Source organism: Andrena cerasifolii, chromosome 2 (genome assembly GCF_050908995.1).
Source record: "Andrena cerasifolii isolate SP2316 chromosome 2, iyAndCera1_principal, whole genome shotgun sequence".
Classification (NCBI taxonomy): domain Eukaryota; kingdom Metazoa; phylum Arthropoda; class Insecta; order Hymenoptera; family Andrenidae; genus Andrena; species Andrena cerasifolii.
The window spans coordinates 23,321,267-23,344,753 of NC_135119.1; the positions used below are offsets into that span (position 1 = coordinate 23,321,267).

The following is a 23,487-nucleotide window of genomic DNA, read 5'->3' on the forward strand; positions in this document are numbered from 1 at the left end:
AGGCGGGACCCGCCGGTGCTTTTCATCGACCAATGTGCTTTTGTGGGTGGTACGAGGCGAGGAGTGTATCCAGCTTGCGCCGTGCTTTCCTCGACGGCCATGTCGTGCGGCCGTGTCCCATAACTCATCCTTCAAGTCCGACGATCGACGATAAGCACCCGCGCGATCGAACGGTTTTATTGTCGCTGGCGTGCGTTGTCGAAAATAAACTTTTGCACGGCGATCGATGCGATCCCAGGGGGTGGGAAGAAAATGACGAGAGTAATGGCGAACGGGCACGAGATCCCTCGAGGCCTCGCGGTCAACTCACGGCGAACGTACCCCGCTCCGCGGGATTGTTTTTCCCGGCTTCTCTGACCCTCGTTGCAAACGCATCGGAAAATGTGCACCTTGCTCGGGATCCAATAAGTAGGACGAGACGAGGGGAGAAATTTGGGTTTAACGGGGTTGAAGTGAGTATATTCTTATTCAAAGCGGGGTTCCGGTCTGGAAAACGATTTTTTTCCTTTCATTCTTCGAACGTTCAACCTTTCAAGAATACGCGTTTAAAAGGATGTTGTGAAATTCGAAAAATTGCTGACGTTAAAACTTTAAACGTGTTTTTCTTGAAACAGTGGTCTTAAAATCGGTGGAAGGAATGTCGCAAAAAGTTATTACCCGATTCGACTGAAACCTTTTTTATTTTGAAGAATACACTTCTGTGTAGTGGAGAAACCACTAAGCTTTTAGGATTTTTGAAAATTTGTGGTTTTTAAAGGCCTTGAAAGGACGAAGAATATAGGGAGAAAGTGATTTCAAAATTCAACTGTCGTTATTTTCTCAAAAACTGTATTTTTTGTAATTTTTAATGGTTTGTCCCCTAGAGAGTTTCATTCCCTTTAGTAATCTGGTATTGCTTTTTATTTCAGACCAAAGATTTAGGTGCTACAAGATCCACCGTTTTGTATGAAATTTTTTGTCGCCCCGACTTTAACGACTCCCCAGTTATGTCTGCAATGATTTAAACACCAAAAATATATATAATTCTATAGTTTGAAACGTCCTTAATCCAATGCAGAAAGTCCCATTAAATTATACGTAGCAGTTTTCCTTTAATTAATTCTTAAAGATCGCCTATTCTTAGGGGCTCTAGACCGGAACATCCCCTGAAAAAGCAAAGGGTGTTAAAGCAACTTGCGAGCTTCCCAGCACCAGTATTGGAGTAGCTTATGTGTATTTGTGCATTGATACGTCTAATGTGTGGCAAGTGGTGGAGGATGCTCAGTCGGAGATCCAAAATGGCTATGTTCCTCCTCCGAGAAACGAGCGTGAAATACAGTTTACTTTCGTCCGCGTGTCCTTGAAATGTGTTCAGTATAAACTTCGCATCGTTGACTGCCAATAAAGTCTGGAATGGAAAGGTTTGTGATTGTTTTTCGTCGATCGGCGTTAATTTCAGGAACAACATCGGGAGCGAAAGGTGACGCGTTCGCAGAGACGCAAGGGCGCAAGTAGCAAGTAGTAAATTGGCTCTCGTGACGACACCGTTTGTTGCAATTTATGGCCGCCATTACTATATGGAGTATAATAAACTAGTGCTGCCGGTACGGCTTACCTACCATTCGTTCCTATTTATAGACAAATTCGACGAAGGTGAATCTAGAGCGACAGATGCTCTCATCCGCGGAAGAACGGAAATGTAGGAGGATATTCGTCTGATCGATAAACGGCCCTGGTTATCGTTCGTCGTGCGTCTCACGCGTATATAGCTTTTCATTCGCTATATAGACTTAAGCGAATCTAAAAAAAGCAATCTATGAAAACGAACGAGTCTACTCGAGGCAAAATAAAAGCAGCTACGCTCGATTGGAGTGGGTACTCAAATTTGGAGTACAACAAAGCCAAAAAATTGGAGATGAATAGATACCTGAGTGAATTTTTATTATTCTTATTCGTCTTTATTACTAAAAAAAGAAGAAACCATGATATGTAAAGAAGATCCAGATGCCTGTAAATTCTTGATCACCTCGAATACCTTTTCCTTATATTCCAGGATTTTAACACGACCAAGTAGTCTTTGAAACTAACTTTGAGACTTCTTTTGCTAGTTTCGAAAGCTTCGTTCTCTACTTTTCTTTAATGGTACTAGGCAGTCGTTTCTGTCTAAAGTGAAGCATTTCTGTTTCAATTAATTACAAAGAAACCAATTGAAACTGAGCCTTGTTCTTTGGCATGAAGTTTATTAACATCGTTAGCATTAAAAAAATTGTTTGTGTAGTAAAAAATATGCGTTATATATTACGCTACAGATGGATCATTAAAAAGGCTTATTAAAAAAAGTTTCTTTTGTTTTGCAGTGATAACTCAGAAACGGAGGTTCCAATCGATTCGAAACAAATTCGAGGATCTTCACAAAATGTGTAGTTTCAGACCAGACTTAAATTAAAGTTAATGAAAACTCTTATTCTTTATGAAAATAAACTGAAACCCCATTGACGAGGTTTTACCATCCCCCAAGCCCCAAAAGGTGAGGTCTTAGTTTATTTTCATAAAGATTAAGAATTTTCATTAACTTTAATTTAGGTCTGGTCCGAAACTACATATTTTGTGAAGATGCTCGAATTCGTTTTGAATCGATTGGAACCTCCGTTTCTGAGTTAACACTGCAAAACAAAAGAAACTTTTTCTCAAAAAGCCTATTTAATGATCCATCTGTAGCGTCGTATATAATGCATATTTTTCAGTAAACAAACATGCTTTTCAAAACTTATGATGTTAATAAACTTCGTGCCAAAGAACAAGTCTCAGTCTCAATTTTTTTCTTCGTAATTAATTGAAACAGAAATGCTTGATTTTAGACAGGAACGACTGCCTAGTACCCTTAAAGCAACAAATACGACTGTGATACAACGCTGGAGTTCTCAAAGCGTTCACACGCAGAATGGAATTATTCATTCGGATTATTACTCAGTAGCCTGCAAAAGATCGAAAATTTCCATATTTTTTACTACAATACTAGTATGTACCTACACGTTTGCCGTAATATTATCGAAATCCCCTCTCATTCAATAACGCCAAGGATCTTCGTTCTTAAGTCAAACAAACAGCCCCGATGACTTAGCTCAAGCCGAGGAACGTAACACAAAATCGTACGAGGTGCTGGTGTTTATTCTCCCGTTTAGCAACCAGTTTACAGTTATGGCTTCTGGTGTAAAACGTTTCCAATACATCGTGTGTGAGAAGTCTGGATCTAGCCTTGGCTGCTCCTTTTCTTTTCCACGATAAAGGGACCGGCGCGACTCTTGGACACATAACTTGAACCCAGTCGAACTTTATGCTGCGCCGATCGTTATAAATCTGTGCTCACCATGCTAAGTAGTATACTCCACATTCATGCCAGCCGAGGAGTTAGAGAAACTTCAGTTATCAGAAACACTCCCACACAGAATTCGTTCCTCTTCATCCGCGCAGCACCTGCGGAGAGGCAAGCGCGCTTAAAAAGATGAACGAGGCCCGATTCCATGGAGCCCACGAGACGTCAGCTGGGCTGACTTTTAAACACCGAAACGGAGCATTGAACTTGGTTTTCTCCCAATTAATATGTACCTACGGCCGTCCAGGTTGCTCTCGCTCGCTGGGTTTCCGCGTACGGATCCATTATTTATTCAGCGCAGAGTGGACGTTTCATAACGCGCGTTCGCATGGAACTCGAAAAATCGAAGCGCTTTGAAACGCCCGGGAACGGGACCGCGCCGCGCCGATCGCCTCTGCCGTCTGCGCGCCGAGCCGGTGACGCTGGTGCACGCGACCGCGCGCTGCTGCATAGACGCTGCATCCCACCGTGTACGTGTGCACGTGTACAGGCACGTTGCCATTAACGCTCATTTTGCGTCGTTACGCGGTTCTGCGCGGACTGCTGATAAGCGGCGTCCAAATCAGGAAAGCCGCTTTCGACATTGTACACGCGGCGAGAGCTTCATGATCTATCGTAATTTTCCTGGAGAAAAGATTGTGCCGCTGGCGGAACAGATATAGGGACGTCGTGCGAGCAACGGGGGGTATGAGATAGCGGTAAAAGTTTAATGTCGACAGTCTACGTCCTCGGAACTCCGTGGTTTTCACTCTGGGAGAATAAAAGCGACTAGATTCGAGGTTTGCTTGGTGATCTAGTATCGAGGCATTACTGTTTCATGGCTGACAATAGTGGCAACTGAGAAGTACGGATTCCTTTGGTACCCACCCCCGCCTTTTATGGACTACAACCCTCGCTATAGCTTGGTAGGGGAGAGGGGAGATAAAGGTAACACATTTTTTACATTTGGCCTAGCCTACAATTAATTACCTTTTTTGTATTTGTAATCAGTTGTAATTGTGCAATAACTAAATATTTTTATACCGAAACATAATATAATAACCTGTTAAAGTGTCCTTCATCCGAGTACAAAAGCCATTGCATAAAAATATGCATGTACTTTCTGAAATAAATTCCCAAAGATTCGATTCTTCTTCTACCTCCTGACGGTAGCTAACCCCTTAAAATATAGACATTGAATCCACTTTTCTCTCGCACAGCTTTCAGTGGAAGGGTCCAAACAAACCAGAAATAGACAATCATTATCATCTGAAGAACTCCTATCCTGTATGCTATTTTGCTCGCCCAAGTAACGTGTTACTTTTGTATTATAACATAGAAACTGTACAGGACTTGTTGAAATCAAATACAGGAACTTATAAAGACATTATCTAAGAACACTCTAGCAAATAATTATTTTAATATCTACAGTTTAACTATGAATATTAAAAAAAAATATATGAGAAACTTACTTTAACGATCTAAATAACAAATTTAGCTTACCCACAGTATACGATTCGCGTTACTGCTCACCGCCACTCAGCACAATAAAAGGGACACTATACAGATGTAACTGTGTAAAGCAAACGTTTTGGAAATGTTTGTAGAATGGAAGAGAAGGCGTGTTACTTTCATGACGCCGTTACGTTTGTCTCCGCACTCTTCTATACCAACACAATGTTAGAGCCTAGAAACGATATTCAATGCGCCCCATAATATGTATCCTTCAACCCCTAGAATATCAAGACTCCCGACGCTAGATAAATATTGAATCTGAACGAAGATCGTGGTCCAGACTCGACCACTCGACTGTTATACCATGCCACTGGCTGGAACCCTCGATCACGCAAGACTCGAGCGAGCTTGCATAATTTAGCGCGGCGAATTAATTAGTGGCGAAGAGGAAAGTTCGCCTCTATATTTAACGCTGGCGCACTAATTTTATTAAGCGACGTTCCGAAGCAATTCTCCGCTTCCTCTAGCTTTCACGCCGATGCAGAATGATCGCTGGATCGCGGACGTGCTCGGCCGAGGAGACCCGCGCGCCGAAAACAGGGCATTGGCTAGGCAACGGGACCATAGGTGCTGCTAGAAATTCGAGGGGAAGTTGGGGTACAGTGATCGGAAAGAAATGCTAACGACAGGCGATGATGGTGATGAGGATGACGAGCAAAAGTGAACGTAAGTGTGGAACGCTCGCAGCGGTACACGCGGCACGGGTTACGCCGTAGTATCGTATCCGAGCCGTTAATTTCGTATAAACGGAAAAGCACGTTCACCAACGCGACTTTCACTGTCGGCCTGCCGGCTAGAAGAGAGAGAATTGTACTGGAATTGTTGGCTGAGAGCAAAGAAACGCGGCAATGCCTCGAGAGCATTCTAGCCCGCATCTGGACGACGATGATGATCGCAATTACGTTTCAAAACTTTGGCTAATTGCTCGGATCTTATCGAGGGAGCCCACTGAATGCGAAATTGATGCGATACATGGTGATCTTAAGAAATCCAGATTAGTGTTTCGGTCGGTTGCAATTAGCGAGCGTTTCTTTGATTCCTCTCAGTTTCTTCATCTTTCAGCCGCGGATGGTTAGCGAAATAATCAACTACGTAGAAAGCTACAGTGATTGGAGCTATTTGACGATCGCACAGACTTAGGTGATGGGTGATTGAAAACTGTTCGCGTAGGGAAGCAACTGTCTTTCAAACCAATGCACAGAAGACTTGGATCACGCCACGTATATTAAGCTGGCGTAGCCATTTGAAAAGGCCAACGCAAAATTAATACGATATTTTTTACCTATTTATTGGCTAATTATTTGCCAAAGAATTAATTTCTTTGCTCCAGCCGTTTTCGAAAAACTGTGGCTATGCTACCGTAATATTAAGCTAACGTAGCCACATGCTGTATCACAGTACATAACAAAGATATCGAAGCTGTCTTTGCGGCATATTTTGTTGCTAATTATTTGCTCTTAATCCATCGAATATTAATTTTTTGCTGCAGTAATTTTCGAGAAGCGATGACCGCGCTAGAACAGCGTTAATGTAGCATAGTCACGTGTCGTGCCTTTGTACCTAACAAAGATATCATCGCTACTCGCAAGTGACTGCAGCGAAAAAATTAATATTCGGTGGATTGAGAGCAAGTAATTAGCAAAAAAATATGCTGCAAGAATGGGATTGATATCTTTCTTAGGTAGCGTAGCCATTGTTTCTCGAAAACGGCTGGAACAAAAAAATTAATTCTTTGACAAATAATTAGCAAACAAATACGTAAAAAATATCGTATTAATTTTGCGTTGGCCTTTTCAAATGGCTACGCCAACTTAATATACGTGATCACGCCTCTGGACGGTTCAAGGAGGTACGAGCTGGCTCCCAAAGACGACAGAAATTGAATATTCTATCGAACGATACAGTAGAACGCAATAGGCAATCCTTCGATCCCTTTCAGCATTGAATTTCACAATCTCGAGCAGTTGGCGAGGAAACAAACAACTTAAGCAATCCCACTGCTCAGAAAGATTACCCGCTCAAGCAAGAAGGCTAATATTTTCAATGTTCATTTGGCAACAGCCTCGCAACGCGAAGTCTTCCAATGATTTTAACCCTTCGTTGACACTCTGGGTGTGAGCCACCCATAAGCTGATTTTGACGCTCTGTACCTTCTATGTGCCAATTAAATACCATTTCTCCAAAGTCGACTTATAAATTATTTTTTCCTCAAAATATTATATCTGAACAATAACTCTGTAGATTTTTAGCTTCTAATATTGAAATTACTAAAAGTTACAATTTTTTGAAGATTTTCTTCGTTTCTTCTCGACATATGGTGATCTAGATTTTTCCCACAAAAACTGTGATAAAATCTCGATTAAACAACTATTGGAATTAGGGATTGCAAACCGGTAAATCGGTTAATCGGTTTGAAGTTTTTTTTTCATTGATAACGTAGTAGATGTCGACGGAATTATGCGCTATATTGCTATACGTACAATTTTGACCGGTAATTCGCCAATTTTTTACCGGGAATTCGATAAATTACGTATTTCTCGATATTTACCGGTAAATCGATTTACCGGTAAATTATGTATTTCTCGATATTTACCGGTAGATCGCGAGAAATTTGGCGAATTACCGGTAAAAATCTTCTGTACAGCAATGTAGCGCATATACGTAGCGCATAATTCCGTCGATATCTACTACGTTATCAGTGAAAAAAGCTTCAAACCGATTTACCGTTTTGCAATCCCTAATTGGAATACATTGCAGGGACTTTGTAGATGATCCATGATTTTTTTCATAACGATTGAATTCTTTAGATAGGAATGGCAGTCGTTGAAAAATTGCTCTGGGTGTGATCCACCCAGGTATGTCAAAGTTATTCGAAAGAGAAGGCGTGTCAACGAAGGGTTAATCGCTACCTCAACGAAATGAGTAAAACATAGAGGGCGAGTTTCTTGAGCATGTCCGGCGGGTTTAATCGCGTCTATCCGCCAGCGAATAATTCAAAGTAATCGAATAAACAAGCCGCGCGCGTACGTGTGTATAACTTTCCCAGTAAACGTGCACGGAAAGATCAAGTTAAACGGAGAGAACCTGGCATTACATCGCAACCTCCGACCCAGATAAAGAATGCTACAGTGCACTCGTTGCAGGTGAATGCACCCGACGCGGAAGACCAGGTTCAGCCGTGGGTATTCAGAAAAAGGTACCTACAGCCGCGGCGGGTGACGTCGGATATTTCGACGAATGAAAAACACTCCGATGTGCTTTTGTGCGCGTTCAACGATGAATCAACGTTTACCGAAAATCTTCCCTCCCCCCAAACAAGACCACCGTATATTAATCACCCGTCGCGCGCGTCGAGCCACGCGTATCTTAATTTAATACCCGTGTCCTCTTATCGGCGCTGCCTCTAAAAATGGAAATAGCGAATCTGATTCACGTTACGCGCGAGATCTGCCGAATCTCCACGCACGCGGGAATTCCTATTGTAATAATTCTATACGAAAAATCTGAATTTACATAAAAAAACGGCCGCGGACCTGTGTTTCGGCATATCGGCCCGAATAGCCTGCGCGTATTTAAAGTCCATTAGTCCTCGAGCCACGCTCCTGCCGGCCTGGAATGATTGCTGCATACGCGCGGCGTATCAGATCTCAATTTTAATAGGTCTTCCGTCTTGAGCAACTTCTAGTGTCAGCGAATCGAGCGTCCGGTAAAGGAGGCATGTAACGCCGGGGAGACGGGTCGATTTAGCCTTTTTTTCTCTCCGCGTTCTCGCTGCAAATAGATGGTGCTGCCGCAATCTGCATACCAGCGGCCGAATAATGGCAAGAAATGATGCAGCGCGATGCACCGAGCCGAACGTGTAACAGGTATGCGAAGGCGGTTTTTCCGCGAGCGTGGAGGGGAGGCGCACAGTCAAGGCAAAAGTAGGGTAAATGTATCCACGTAGGCGCGCTCGGCTCTCCATCGGAGATCAATCAGAGCGAGCTAAGGATTTTGCGAACATTCACGTCGATTCAAGAGAAATTAATGAATGATCCCAGCAAAGTGGCCACGGTACCTCGAGCCACCAATCGTGGGCATTGCGAGAGCAGGAAAATATTCAGCAACCAAACTTGGGTGGACCTTATGCGTCGCCACTTTGACGGATCTACCGCTCCTCCTTAAATTCTAATATAAATACAATTACCCGTCTACTCGGACATTATGCTTCGCAAGGAGAACGCGCTACGAATTCAACTACTGTTTTTCTGATCCTAGAATCTCAGATTCTACTGGTCCATTAATTTCTACTAAAAAAATAACCGCAGGCATTAGAGTGTCTCGAATCGGGGAGACACTGGATCTCATCTGAAGCGAGTGTCGCTTCGAGGACGTTACGACTCGATTCGTGGGACCGCTACACGTGACGAGGTGCACCGCTGCGAATGTCAAGAAGCGAGCATCGGCAATGTCATTTTCTTCGCTTTACAAGAGCGTGTTTATACCGAATGGTTCTCTACTCCCGATTCGGCTGGCTGGCTAAATCCTGCCCAGAACGTCCCGCCGGAAAAGGCGAGGACGCGCGCAACAGGAACAAGTTCGAAGTGGAGCAGGATAACGCCGTTTATCCCGTCGTACGTTCGTGGCAAAGAGGCCGAAACGCGAAAACGCACGATCAGCCGTGTCCGGTGCGTTTAAAGGTCAATGGACGGGGAACGCGGAGTAACCGAAGCGAACGTTCCGAAGGTATGGCGAGCCGCGACCGATTCGCGACACTCGGTAGCTGTCACGCTTGTCAATCGTGGTCGCGAACCGCTTTGCGGGTAACCGTGGCTTACGTCCTCCTGGACCGAACTCTGCGCATATAACAGCGTCTTAACTCACCGAGAATCGCCTGGAGGGTTTGCTCGTCTCCGTCCCCGATGACATCCATACCTCCGTCGATAATCGGACCCCAGAGATGTTCCGGGCCCGATCAACGGGCCCCATTTTGTCTCCAGGCTACGATGTCACTCGACGCGACGTCCCACATAGTACGCAACGTTTAATATAACTCTCTTCCGTTTTTCTCTCTGTCCTGCACCTCTGCCTGCCTCCTTCCCTCCTACTCCGGGGCACTGTACGTTTCCCTCGTTTAACCTGTCCCTTTCTTTCCGCCGAAAATCCACGAACGACACGCGTCCACGGTCGTACGCTACTTCCGTGCGGCCACTTGTACGTTTCCCCGTACCTTCGAGTGCAGCGACACCCGATCTACCAGCGATCGACGACGGGGATCGGCACGGTGAACGAGACCATCGCTAGGATTAAGGATCCGTCCCCGTATCGACAGAAACGCGCAACACAATCAACGAGCCTGTCGACTTTTCTCTCGCGGTTTTTTTTCCCTCTGTTATTCCGTCCGCGGAAACACGATTTCTCTCCGTCTAACTATCCGCGGCTGGCTCGCCACACCAGTGTAGCCGTGTAGAATCCCGAGGCGCGGACTAAACTTGAGTTCCGTGCCGACACCACACGCGCGCGGAATGTAATACATGCAAACGCGCCCCGTGCATGTCGCGCGGCCAGAACGAGGGGGTCACGTGACGCACGCCGCTTCGGTCGCCGCCGAGGGGGATTCGAAAGACCCGCGCCCGTACTCGGCTCGCGATAATGTCGCGGGTTGCGCGGTAAAAACTCGACGAATTCGTCGTTCGTTGCGTAAATATTAAATTAGATATCCCCGCGTCGCGTTTAAGCTTTGAAGTCGTGGTGGTCAGTGCGCTGTAGCATTGCAATCAGGAAAATACTTTGACTGCTGCCGAGGAGGACCTTTTGCTTCGCAAGATGGCCGCCTGGAACTGCAATTTACGCGGCAAATCGAAACCAGGGGATCTACTACTCCGAACGAAAAGGATTCTTCGTTCACTCTTACCATCGGGTTTTCTCTGAGCTCTTCTGGGATAGGTAAGTGATTTATTGATGTCTTTATTGTTGCAATGTTTATTGTACGTATGGCATATGTATGGTGTACTTTTCGTAATTACTGTCGGTCCGATGATTAGCGGGAAGCAACTACGATATGTTGAAGTTAATTCGCATATAGAAGGAAAGTTTATTGGGAGATACGAAATGTATGTTAACCTTTCAGAAATAATATCAGTATCGAGATACCTGCTCATTTATAAAACCAAGTACAAGATAGTATGTAAGATACAGAAAGTACACATAAATATTACATGGGTACTATAAACATTTATTACGTCACATAAGTACAATTGAACACCAAAGGGCTTCTAAATTATTATTATTGTTATATTATTAATATGTTTACATTAAACGTTGCTTAAGGCGTTACATATTCATAAATAATTTACTCTCAGTATGCTTACACAAATACATACTCTCTTAAATATATTTTGCTCTCTGTACAATGTATGTACAAGTATATATATATATATATATATATATATATATGATATTATATATGTATACATATCACAATCTTTCGCACAAAATTCACGCTCATACAGCCCACAAGATAGAAGAACTTTGAGGCATCGTATCGATAAATTCGAATGAAACATTCTTACAACACAGTTAATGAGGTGAACAGACTGATTTTGTCTGAAATAACATCTGACTTCACTACGGCACATCCATTCTAAGATATTGCCAAAATAGTTTAAGATAGCTCGAAATTGAAACGCATAGCCTAATGGAATACATTATATCGGAATTCGATGAGAACTAGTACAAAAAAAAACGTGAATCAACGTTGAAACAATAGTTGTTAGTCGTCGCAAGTTTTATAGAGCCTGCGATACACCTTTTCATGGTACGCAGTGCTGAGTAAATACTGGTGACTTTGGTATTGTTACAATGTTAGAATCCATAGTCGAATAAAACGCATTTCCTCAATTGATAAAGTTCTAGTCGACAAATGTAGCTGCTCAGCTTTCGCCATTCGCGTGTATCGAATTTTATTTCCATCTTAATTTCCTTAGAGACTTAAAGCGCACTTATTGTCAGCTACAGACTAATCTTTAAACAAGCGAACCAGTCACTGGCCACATATAGAAGCAGCGGTTCCTTTCCTTTTCCTTTCCCTGCTAATTAATGAGATTCGTAGTGAACAGAATAAATAATTTCAGTTTTGTACGTAATACTTGGAGGAAATGCTATTCAGTGAGTTTAATCATCATTCACTACATCGGGAATCGATCGGTATCGCTAAGGTTTAGATAAATGAATCCACCCTACAACTCGCTACTCCCAATGATTTTCATTTAAGTGAAACTACTCGTCTTACAACAGTCATATTAGTCATGAATTTTGCTTTGCGTTACAGAAGCACATTATTTTCTAGTTAGAGTTATAACTTATATAATAAACGTATTGTACTACCTGCGTTCAGTCTTTGTCGATAAAGTAATTAAAAGTCATGGAAATCATTGTGTACGTTAGACTGTAAAATTAACTAGGAACTACGAATAGGATAAAAATATTCAATTGATCTGGGTCCCGATTTCATAACAATTTAATCTGCCTTTCTGCATTCAGCATTAGATACCACTTTTAATCAAACATTTAATCCCGTTTAGTATTAATTTCTGTAACTGTGTATATATGTGTTTGTATATATATATATATGTATGTATTGGGCAGCTGAGTTAGTTTTGCAATATGTACTTTGCTGCATCAAGAAGCTAAGGAGAAATTGCTCACATCGTAGAAAGTACAAGGTTCCGACAGTACTATAATTGCAAACTGTTTATAACTGACAAATCTAAGTTTCTGACACACAGAGAATGCATAAAAATCCCGATCGACGTTTAGTCAAACCCTGATCTTCCACTTCGCAAGCCATCGCGAAGTAATCCTTCCCACTCGTCGAGCAGTTTTAATTCTGTTTAAGAATACTCTTTCATTAGAGACGTTTGTTCTCTCTCTCTCTCTCTTGAGCTTTGTGACTGATATTAATTGTCAACGGTCCGTCATGGCAGTATAGAAATGGCAGCTTGTTAAGTGAGACATGACTCATCTTCGAACAGGTGAAAACAGATGAGACGTCCGCTCGAATTGTAATTGAGATTCTCTTCATAGTGTTCCTTCCGCGGCAGAGATATTCATGCCTGGACGAAGTAATATGTTGCAGACAATACCTCGCAATCGTTTCGCAAACCTGCCTGTAGTAACTTTCACAGGTTAAGTTTCCTCTCAGTGAACTCTGTATCAATTCCCACAGACGACTCAGCCACGTCAGTCCCCTGAGCTCGTCGATTTGCCACAGTCGAGCGTTTGTTCGTACAGGCAAAGTGCTCGATGAACAAACTCATACTGTTCTGACGTTTGAACCATACCTCCTCTGTCATACCTGAAAGAGATGGTGCTTAAGTAAATCTCACCCATTCGATAATCTACATTCCGCAAATGTTTCGTACCTCATTTGACATAAAATGCCCAAAACGTCCACATTTCCGTCTCTTAATAACTGTATCATCCCCGTTGCTAAAGCTATGAAACATCCAGTTCGTCCAATTCCCGCACTACAATGGACAACGACCGGTCCTGGCAGGGAATTTATTTCTGCGGCCAGGCTAACGAGAGTGTCCGCAGCTTGAGGTACAGCATGGTCCGGCCATGAATCGTACCTGTAGCCATTCATTAATTTAACAATACTGCCGGGTACGATGGGGAAGATTTTGAGTGAGAAAACGAATCTAGTGTTAATTACCAATAGTGCTGCACCTGTCTTCTTTCTGCTTCGTGCCTGAGTTCTAAATCTCGGACAGTGTACCCGTCTCTGGTGTCGATAGAAGTAACGACAATAGTAAAAGGTCCAGCTTGCACGCGGCTGTTCATATCCAGTGGGAAATATGGTTCGCATTTTGTCTTGGCGGCTTCGTGTAGTTTTGTCATCATAACAACTGCGGGAACTTTCTCTGCCCAGACCATTTCCCAGAAGTCTGCTACTGTATGAGCTAATGGTCCCTGCGTTGCAATATAGCGAGCGTCTTCTCCATCGTAGCCCTATTAGACGGAACGATTCCATTGTTAGATACGTAATAATTAAGACGCATGTTGCTAAAACATTTCACTTCATTGCGTATATACCCGAATATAGTTAGCGTTTATGTAGCTAGAAAGAGGATCATCAGAGGAACACGGCAGAATCACTCTTGATTGTGGGTTCGGCAGCACGGAGCAGTATCTATTCTTCACCCCGGACCCACAAATATCCAGTTTCTCGGGCAAATTAAGTGGAACTTCCCAGAACTCTTTGTGCAGCGATGCCGGGTCACTGATAGCCTTCTTAAGTTGAGATTTCGACAGAACGTTTCCCGCACTCAGCAGAAATTCTTCCGCGGTACATTCGCGAGTGGGCGTAACTATATGCGGCGGGCTCTCTGGGGGTGGTGCCAATTCTATAGTCAAACTTGCGCTTGAACCACGCCGTTCTAGTAACCCTTTAGCTTTTATACGTATAGGTTCGGGTCTGCGTTCTGGCGTTGCCACTGACATCACCTGCAAACGAACAAATTCAATGATGTTGCTCTCCCTTTTCTGCGATCTTCTAAATCGTATTAAAGCGTGAGGAAACTACCTCTGGCAAGCCAGTAGCTTGAGTAACCGGTCGAACGGACTGTACAGACACAGATGACTTTACCGTCGGCTGATGAATCCATTGACCTTCGAACGATGATTTCGTAGCTTTGCTAGGCTTTTCTGCGTGGCACACAGAACCTTCCTCTACCAGACCTCTCCTATCACCATCCTCTGTATCCTTTTCACGCGACATTTGTTTCCGTAGCCATAACAAAACCTGCGGGCAAAGGTCGTTACCGCATACACTGTCTTGCGCGAGAGACACGCCGAATTCTTTAAGAAAGGAAGCTAACCAAGAATGTAAAGAGAATAGCGCCAGTGATGGCGCAGAGGGCTACGAAGAGGGGTAATTGCCAGTCTAGCCATGATAAAGTCGCAGTGGTGTGCACCTCCTGTCCTCCACGGGTACTAAGTTGAGCTGCTTGCAAATCCATTCCAGCATCATCCAGTCCCGTTATGGACTGTGGGATCCTGTCCACAGAGAATTCGTATTCAATATAACTTCCCACGAGTAGCGACCGCGCGCCGAACGGAAAGCTTTAATGATATACCTATGATGAGATCGAGCAGACATTCCCTCGGTAGATGGCAATAAGGGGATAGGCAGCACTGTGTCCGTATGCCACCTCTGTTCGGTAATTAAGTAAAATTTCTCCAATGGATCTGAATTGTCATCATTGCTCGAAATGTCATAATAGTTTGCGTCATTTACATAGTGATTAGTCAACGGAGTACTCGTACCACCTGTAACAAAAGTAGGACGAACCTTACAGATAACGGTGCATCCTGGTAGACTCGAAATATAAATTTACGAAAGGAACCAAGTGTTACTAAATACAAGTCCATAAATTGTTTTCAATATACTCGGTCTTTAACACTGCTTGGCTATTACTAGGAACATAAATTAAACTGATCCATAGCGAGACATCTATCCAAGGTCACCTACTTCAGTTGTTGACACACAGAACTTTCGAAATATACATTATTCTATAGAAACTGAATACCCCCAAAGCAATTACACTTCGGACTTACGTATAATCAAACTTTTCTTTTCATAAACTCTATTCGTCATTTACGTTTGTACCGACAATTCGAGTACACGTTAAATACCAACAACTACCCAATTCACGCAGGAAATCATTACCAGCTTACGCAATAGAGCCGACTAATTAAACACAAAGAAACGTGGAATATTCGTTGGAAAAGTAGCGTAACGCGAGTCCGAACAGGCGATCATAACAGACTCCCGTTTCTGCGACGAGAATTCACGAAGAAGTCGCAACACACAGGCACACGTGCCACGTGTAACGAAGGAGGGTATAATTAAACCAAAATCTACCAAACAAATAGAATTGCACGTTCGCAGGAGCCCCCGTCAGATCGCACGTCCACCGTCGGGCAACAACGCGTTCCACTTGACGCCGGTGCCGATCAGAATTCTAACCGTCGGAACGGAATCCTCGGAGGCCAGAGGAAATGGGTGCCGTGCGTTTGCACAGGAAGTAAACATCGCGCGTTAGCTTTATGAACGGCGGGCACCAAGGAGATTCAGAAGCGGGGAACGGTGGACAAGAGCAGACGAGCAGATGGAGAGCGCGTGTACGCCAATGAGAAGAGTGCATGTGACAAGTGGGATGAATAGTCGTCGTTCCAGTCACACGGACACGGCCGTGCCACGGGGGCGTGTGCACACGCGTCCACCGTTCGCACACAACACGAAAACGAAGGAACACACGAACAAACTGCATCCTGTCGCGGGAGCGTGTGTAAATGTATGAGCGACGGCGGCCAGTGTGCACGTATCGCGAACGGGAAGATCGACGGAGGAAACAACCAGCACCGTTGACGGGTTCGATCGATACCTTTAGCCAGAAGCACGTAGACGAGGAGCACGAGGACGATCGAGCTGTCCAGCGTGGAGTCTCGCTTGCGATTTGAAAGTAGCGGCTGCGTGGACGTGTGAACAGCCATGTTTCTGGTTTGTGTATGTGTCGCTAGCACTGTCAGCAGTGGCCAGACGGTCTCGACTGCGCAAGCCTCTGGTTCGAACTGCCGAAGACGCCGTTCCGAACGGCCCGTTCGTGTACCCTGACCTGGGCTTCGGAGCGGCTCGGCCTTGCGCTCGGTTACGCGCACGGGGAGGAAATAACCGGCCAATCGGCGCACACCGGCACGACAACGGCGGCCAATCGGAGCTGCGGTTTAGCCGTCGCGCCGGCAATTCGGCGGGAGGGACTCAAGGTGAATGAAAGGGAAGCACGTGCAACTAATGATAGTAAAGCGCATTCGGAATCAAGTTTTACGTTTGCCCATTGAGCCCGAGCGCAGAAGGTTATTCCGTTTCGGGCAACGAGTGCGTGTCGTTGCGACTCATTTATTTCGACGGGAGCTGCTGGTCTCGCGCGCACCGCCGATGCCACCGGAGCCACCGGAAGCACCGTATCTTTGCCGCGCCTGTATCGAAACATTTCTCGGCGTCGCGTCGCGCGGGGCAATCTTTGCGTATCCTCGTCCGTCGGATAGGGGAATTGGGTACTTGTTTGGCATCGGGCAACTAGAGAAAGAGACACAGTGAGTCACGAAGTTATCGACAAACGTAGAGACTTAACGAAATGGTTGAAAGGAATTTGTCACTTTTTAAACACTTCAGAATAGTCTGGGTGATTCTAAATTATTCTCGCGAGATCTATTTGGAGGAATCGACTTGCAACCGACTATGCACGCGTGCGTTTTATCGTCGTCCAATTGTAGGGACGTTTGTGGGTCACGGATAGCCGTCACGGTGGTTAACGTTAAAAGAAACATTTGAACGTTGCGCTGACGCATCCCGGGGAGGAGGTGAATCACTCCGTAGCCGCGCGCAATGAAATTAAAAGTTACTTCGCGAAAAGAGGAGAAGGAAGGCTTGGACAATCGTTAGCATTGTCCTTCGGGCGAGCTCGAATTACCGTGTACTAAAATATCGTCGAAGCACTGCCTCATGTTTGCGCAAGTACACAGCCCCGTGTACTTTTCCATCCAGAAATTGTAAAGCGACCGCGGCTCTCTCTCTCTCTCCTCGCCGTATTTTTCAAACGCCCGACGCCGTCCGATTAATATACAGCCAATGACGAAACGCTCCTCGCTGCTTATCTCCCGACTGATTCACCATGCAGAGCACCGTATTTACATGATCCCGCTCGTGTTTAGCGATCCCAATGCCGCGCGCTCTGGTCTCCCTCTGGTCTCCCTTGCGCCGATGCTCCGCCGATGGGAATCTCGAAAAACAATGTTCGACTGGACGAAAGTCTAGCCACGTGGCTCGCGCATTTCTCAAGAATATCTCGGTGATTCAGAAAACCGGATGCTGGCCATTCATCCCTGCCATATGCCCGACATCCAATATTCGCTCCGTCGAATATACTCTTGTTCTGTTTATATTCCGCCTATCTGCTCGCCTCGCGAATAACATCCATCGAATTTTAAATCTCCACGGCCAGACATCGTTGAAATTATAATGTGCTTTATTTCCCCATCGAGCTCCCGCTATTTCTTCCGCTCGATACCTCGTCGGGCCTTCTTGAATATCGCCTCGACTTTAATATTTAATCGATGGCCAGCCGAGGCGGTTGGGGCGCGCGAAGCGGGCTCCTCTGCGAATATTCTTAATGCGATACCGACGCGGAGGATGCGAGACGTTAGTGAATGGATAGTGGCAAGCTTTCACAGTTCAGTGCCTCGGGTATGGCCATGGTGTTACGTAATTTTTTTCGCGGCGATATTCTTCATCGGCGGCGCGGCGTAGCGATCGGCCACGTTACACAATACTTGGACTGTGCTTCTCGCAGCTGACGTTCAATGAACTCCCGTTTCTCTGAAGCTAGTAAGCTACTCGTTGCCTACCGATGCCTGTCACTCGACAATGCTAACCGGCTATCATTGTTGTGGCAGCGGCTGAAAAATCAATAGCCACCGTGGCAGAGCCGAATCTCTGAATCTCCCGGCTGTCCCCGCCATCTGTAAATTCGCGAGTTCGTTCGGTCGAACGTGGTCGACGCGATTCTCCCCGGCACGCACAAATATTGGCCCGCTCGTTGCGCAATCGACCGTGCAAATGTATTCCGAGCGGGTATCGCCGGGGCAGTTTTATTTGAAAAGCCACGCGACGCACGGTTTAACGGCACTCGACACTCGATGAGTCGATTATAACACATGCATTAGCCAAAGTAATCCATAATACGCGATTCGACGACAGCCGGCTACGTTGGTGTATTTTTAGCGCCGCGCGGGAATAGAAATAAACGCTCCAGCGAGCGACATAAATTATTCCAGATTTTAGAATCGTTAGTCGAGGATTTATTAGGAACGGATCACTTCAGTTTGTTTTATTACAGCTACTTAAATTCTCGCGAAATGTTTGTCAATGGGTTTCTAAGTTTTCACGGTGCAGGTGTTTAAATCACGGCGCTATTTATTGAGATTGTCGTTAGTTGTAAAGGGAGAGCGATGACGAAGCACAGCTGGTTTAGCCACTCGCACGGGACGAAATTGTACGACGGTGTACGCGAGCGTGGATCTGCACGAATCGTAGGACGGCCGTGGCACTGACTAAATTAGAGGCTCCATTCACCCTTCTGAGGGAGCTTGCGAGCTTTCGTAGGGCGCACGCAGCCAGACACGCACTCGCGTAAAATTACGCTCCCGTCGATTGGCATTCGAACTTGGATCGCGTGGGCGTTGCCTGGCTCCCTTGCAACAGCTTTTTGCGCAAACTTTACCCAGGGGAAAGAAGCTCTGGTCAGAAAAAGTTTTTGATCCTTCGCGACCCTTCGTGAGTAGAAATCGATCGTAGAGTTCGATCAGTTTGCCGAAGTTAAAATGTCTGCGGGTGGATTTTAAAGCAGTGTATATTCTATTTACTTCTTTTTTTTAGCTTCTTTTGCAACAGTTTTAGGATAAAGTAGCCGAATATGACGACTTCTTCTAATATGAGAGCCCAGCTCATCTCCGCTACAGAAATCTTGAATGTCATAGCGATGCTATTTCTTTACTAACTAACCGTGTATTAGTTGTTTTGTCCGCACAGTGGCATTGGAATCAATTGAGCGTCTTGAGCAAGCACATATTTTTGAAATGCGTTGCAGAAAGTTATTGAAGTGGTTCGATTAAATTACACACACCTCTGAAGTGTATAATGATTTTCACAAATATTGTTGTATGGTGCTTGGAATGGAGTTTAAGGCTTACTTAGTTGTATATCATTAAATGATGAAGACTTAACTTCGAAGCTACTTAGTAGTTATTATGTTATTGTTTCCAAGTAGGAGACCCGCGAAAGTTCTACTGATGAGAGTGAAGAAGAAATTGTTCTGATTGATGAAAGTGATTAAGAAAGAAAATTATGATACAGAATGCTTGTTTTGCACAGGTCTTTATTCTTCAGATGTGCTAGGTGAACAATGAATGGATTAAGTGTACGTATAACGTGTTACGATGGGCGTGGTGGGCCCACGAAGACTTCGGTAGTGAAGAAATAGATTTCACATGCCGACTTTATAAAAAAAGAAAGAAAAAATAAGTTTTAGGAAAAAACAAACTGGGTTAGGTCTGGGTTAGGAACCCATTTAGGAACCCATCTCATCATATTAGGAACCCATTTTTTTATCTACTTATTTGAATGACTTTCGTTTTTATTTTATTATGAAGAAACCGAATTTTTGTTATAGTACTTTCCAGTAGGTTGCTAAAGAATACATATTCTACTTTCAAAACGTGTATCGAATTTTAATAAAAGTGTTCTCAGTCAAGAGTTATGATGATTTTAAGAAATGGGTCTCATATTCGGCTACTTTACCCAAAGGTTTCAAGCCGTATAATGCTTATTTCAATGAATAACAAGGTATGCACCTCTAAAGCCGGCATTTTTTGTAATTTTCTCTCATTTAAAAATAGATTTCACGTCGTGAAATAGATACGTGTGCATTTCTAAAGTTTTAATTTAATGGTTCATATTTGAATAAAAATTAATTTCAGGGCTGCGTCTATTAATACTCCCCCTAGCATATAAATGTGTAGTATAAATTTAAAAAATTTCGAAACACCCTGTATTGATTCAGCACTTTATAGCACACGATTATAAATATCACGAATTCTGTTGTGTTAATTAAATAACTTAATCAAAAACGATTATTTTAAAGTAAATAAAACAAAAGATTCCTCTTTTAAACTTATTTAATAGATTTTTGTACATATTTAATAACACAATCTGTGAAACCTTTTTATTCTTTTTTTATACGACAATGCAGTGATCATGTCAATGATCATGTGAACTAGTATCACTGTCATCATATTCATTATCAGACTGCAACGGTGTAGTATGATCATCACGACTTATAACTGGAGGCAATAATAAGTTTAAAGCTTCTTTGGGCAGAGATCGACGATTTTGGGGGGGTAATCGAACCTTGCTGGTTATTACGGGATCTGAACTTAATAAAAAGCGATTTAAAATATCCTGATTGCAAAAAGACAGTATTTCCATGAACTGGGAACCTTTTCAAATAACTTGAAATTTTCTTTCTGAAAAGTTAATCTGAAAGTTAATCTCACTTCTTTGATAATCAGAGATGATAACTGTGCAAACAACAATGCTTCATCAGACTTGGAAGTACACTAAATGTTTAATTATTTGTATAGATCAGCTATGGTAATTAAGGTTATACGAGGCAATTTTGAATTAAACTTTATGAAGGTATTATTGCTTTCCACAAACGTACAGTAACAAAAAGGAATTAAATAAACACCTGAAATTTACGGCTTCATCGCGAAACAGAAGTTTATAACACGGAAAATACAAAAAATAGCTACACAAAATCGTTTGATAAATCGCTTTGAAAAAACATGTAATGGAGTTCCTACAGCTAACTGTTTTTGACCGACTCGGGTAAGGAAGGAAGAGTTGCAGCAGGGTGTGGATATACGTTTTATTGTGCGGCCATATTTCAACTATACCAGGGATAAAAAATCAGATATGTAAATATTCTTTTGTGTTTCGATTTCTCGCTAACTTTTAGGGTCTCCCACCCCACTGTGCGTCGTCGTTACGTGCATTTATCTCGAATCACCCTATAAATTATCGTGGTGTAACGAGGTAGATTGCCAGTCAAAGGATTTCGCCGTTCGGATGACTGGGTAGGAGCATCTACAAAGTTCAGTGAGTGCTCAATGAAAGCTCGTTTAACGTTTACTATAAAGCCTTCGTTATTCATCGCGAGTCATTGGCCGCGAACGGCACTTGCGCTGAACGGTGATGCAGCGCTTTTGAAAATCCACCGCCGAAGGTCCCATTGTTTCTTTCGGGAAACATTGGATTCGTTCGGGGCATGGCCGACAAACTTGGCTGATTTTCGTGCCTACGCGCGTCACGGCAGCCCCGCAATATTCCTCGTTTAAAAATACGATCGACATCGGCTGCCCTTGGGGTGCTCGAAATTCGGGGGTGGCAGAGCTAACGATTCAAATGAGGCGTGGAAGATCGCTAAAGTTACAGCGGCTGCTCGCGTGGGTGGGAAAGGAAATTGCGCTACGCGAGGACGGTTTCTAAGGGCAATAAACGTAACTACCATAAGCGGTACCTTGATATCTCCTTTTAGGGTGCGCTGCCAGACAATCGAGACGGCTCCGTCGTCTCGAGAAGCGGCTGTCGCGACGCGTTGGAAAGTAAAAGGAAACTGGATAATCCTAGGGCGATTTTCTCAATGGTTATTTCGCCGAGCACGTGCGACGTGCGTTTTCTCCGACTGCTGCTCTCTCCTTTATCACTCCTGACTCTCTCCTTCCTCTGCCCCTGCTGCCTGGAATTTTCCCAAAATTAATACACCGAGAAAAATTAATTCATCGAAGGCAATGAATTTATGCTTCTCGCGGGTAACGTTTTTTTGTTTATCATTGCGTTTATATGGTACTAGCTGTCCCGTTACCCGGTTTCAGCCGGGAATTATTTATGATGTTTGAAAAATAAAAAAGCCTAGGCAAAAAAAAATTAGGTAGCCTATAATCTAATCTAGGGCGCATGTAATGTAAATTCCAAATTTCAATGAAATCCGTTCAGCCATTTAAGCGTGAAAAAAGGACAAACAAACAGGCAACGTTTCACTTTTATATATTAGTAAGGATAAAGATTGATTAGAAAGCGCGTGGCGAATGGCGCAGGTTATTGTGCGACTGGAATAGAAGATAATTTATTCAGAAGCTGAGCGGCACGAGTCAGATATCCCATTACGGCAAATGAAACGAATACATGATTGTATTAGCTTGGAATGCTTCATATTTCACGAACATCGCGTGGTTGCACTCTAACAGGGGACGATACGAGTTGTCTCTCCGCTAATGTAGATTAGCCTACGCCGAATCGATTTCGCTAAGCCGTCTCGCCGTGAAATGACTCATAGGGAATCTACGTGACCGTGCAATGGACTCCGCCTATCGGGACTCGCAGTTCTATCTGGATACATTGAACTTGAACCCTCGAATCGAAGCAAATAAAAACAGCAATGTTTCCTCTCCCAAGCGAAAGAATAACCGCAGGTATCTCCGTGCTCCGCGATTTTAATTAAACATACTTACCCCTTCGAGCCGAGCCAAAGTTGACGGCCAGTTGAACTCTAAATATACACGAAGCACTCTTCGGTTTGTCCTTCGCCCAACGTCGTACCTATTCGTCCTTCCTCGCAGCACCCTCTACTCGAGGAAAAATTCATCGCTCCTTGTCGGTCGCGTGTCAAGTCGTACAAACAGCGATCACTGCCGCGACGGTCCATTCAGAAAGCGTCGTGCGCGGATCTCGCGTCGATTCACCCCCTCGCGATCACGAGCGACCAGCCGGTGCCCATCAGTCGCGCCTGTCCTCCGTTAGCATTTAATTACAAGCCCCTTCGCCCTCTCTCGCCCTCGGTATCTGTCCTGAACGTAGCGCGAAGCCTCCCCCGCCTGATCCCCGTCCACCTACGCAGAGCGGGTATCCTTCGCGCTATCTAAATCGGATGGCTGAACGAGACCGCCGAGTGAATCGAAGCCAGCGAGAATGGGCCGAACGA

General features: G+C 44.2%; 2 protein-coding genes and 1 long non-coding RNA gene across 19 annotated transcripts in view; all 3 read right to left on the bottom strand.

Moving 5' to 3' along the window:
• LOC143378954 (myelin regulatory factor-like protein) overlaps positions 1-10,359 on the bottom strand; it is a 62,432-nt gene extending 52,073 nt beyond the window's left edge. For 5 of the 12 annotated variants that reach the window (XM_076831121.1, XM_076831124.1, XM_076831120.1 and 2 more), the window contains exon 1: positions 9,710-10,358. In XM_076831121.1, coding sequence (XP_076687236.1) covers positions 9,710-9,758 — 49 coding nt within the window. In that variant the 5' untranslated portion in view covers positions 9,759-10,358. Of the gene's footprint in view, positions 1-9,709 lie in introns of all 12 variants that reach the window. The other 7 variants (XM_076831128.1, XM_076831129.1, XM_076831127.1 and 4 more) reach the window with 3 other exon arrangements.
• On the bottom strand, positions 869-1,914 carry LOC143366524 (uncharacterized). Its single transcript, XR_013084751.1, has 3 exons — positions 1,599-1,914; positions 1,231-1,387; positions 869-1,145 (listed from the first exon to the last, which is right to left on the bottom strand). It is a non-coding gene; the product is annotated as an uncharacterized LOC143366524 (long non-coding RNA).
• A 718-nt stretch (positions 10,360-11,077) lies between the features above and the next one.
• Positions 11,078-22,197, bottom strand: LOC143378621 (tyrosine-protein phosphatase non-receptor type 7). Of its 6 annotated transcripts, none has more exons than XM_076830468.1 (8): positions 22,027-22,197; positions 14,965-15,157; positions 14,707-14,884; positions 14,412-14,630; positions 13,922-14,332; positions 13,542-13,837; positions 13,249-13,458; positions 11,078-13,181 (listed from the first exon to the last, which is right to left on the bottom strand). In XM_076830468.1, the coding sequence occupies exons 2-8, from the start codon at positions 14,985-14,987 to the stop codon at positions 13,067-13,069; spliced, it is 1,452 nt and encodes a 483-aa protein (XP_076686583.1). In that variant the 5' UTR covers positions 14,988-15,157; positions 22,027-22,197; the 3' UTR covers positions 11,078-13,066. The 6 variants fall into 6 exon arrangements, with proteins under 6 accessions (XP_076686583.1, XP_076686580.1, XP_076686579.1 ...); XM_076830465.1 differs by lacking the exon at positions 22,027-22,197 and adding an exon at positions 17,362-17,410; XM_076830464.1 differs by lacking the exon at positions 22,027-22,197 and adding an exon at positions 16,276-16,485.
• Between the last annotated feature and the right edge of the window lie 1,290 nt (positions 22,198-23,487).

Bases quoted from the DNA above. Each gene is read 5' to 3' on its own strand.
- LOC143378621 (XM_076830464.1), bottom strand. From the start codon at position 16,384: ATGGCTGTTCACACGTCCACGCAGCCGCTACTTTCAAATCGCAAGCGA. The intron at 14,631-14,706 runs GTTAGCTTCCTT...CTTTGCCCGCAG, and splicing joins CTATTCTCTTTACATTCTTG to GTTTTGTTATGGCTACGGAA. The intron at 13,838-13,921 runs GTATATACGCAA...TCCGTCTAATAG, and splicing joins TAAACGCTAACTATATTCGG to GGCTACGATGGAGAAGACGC.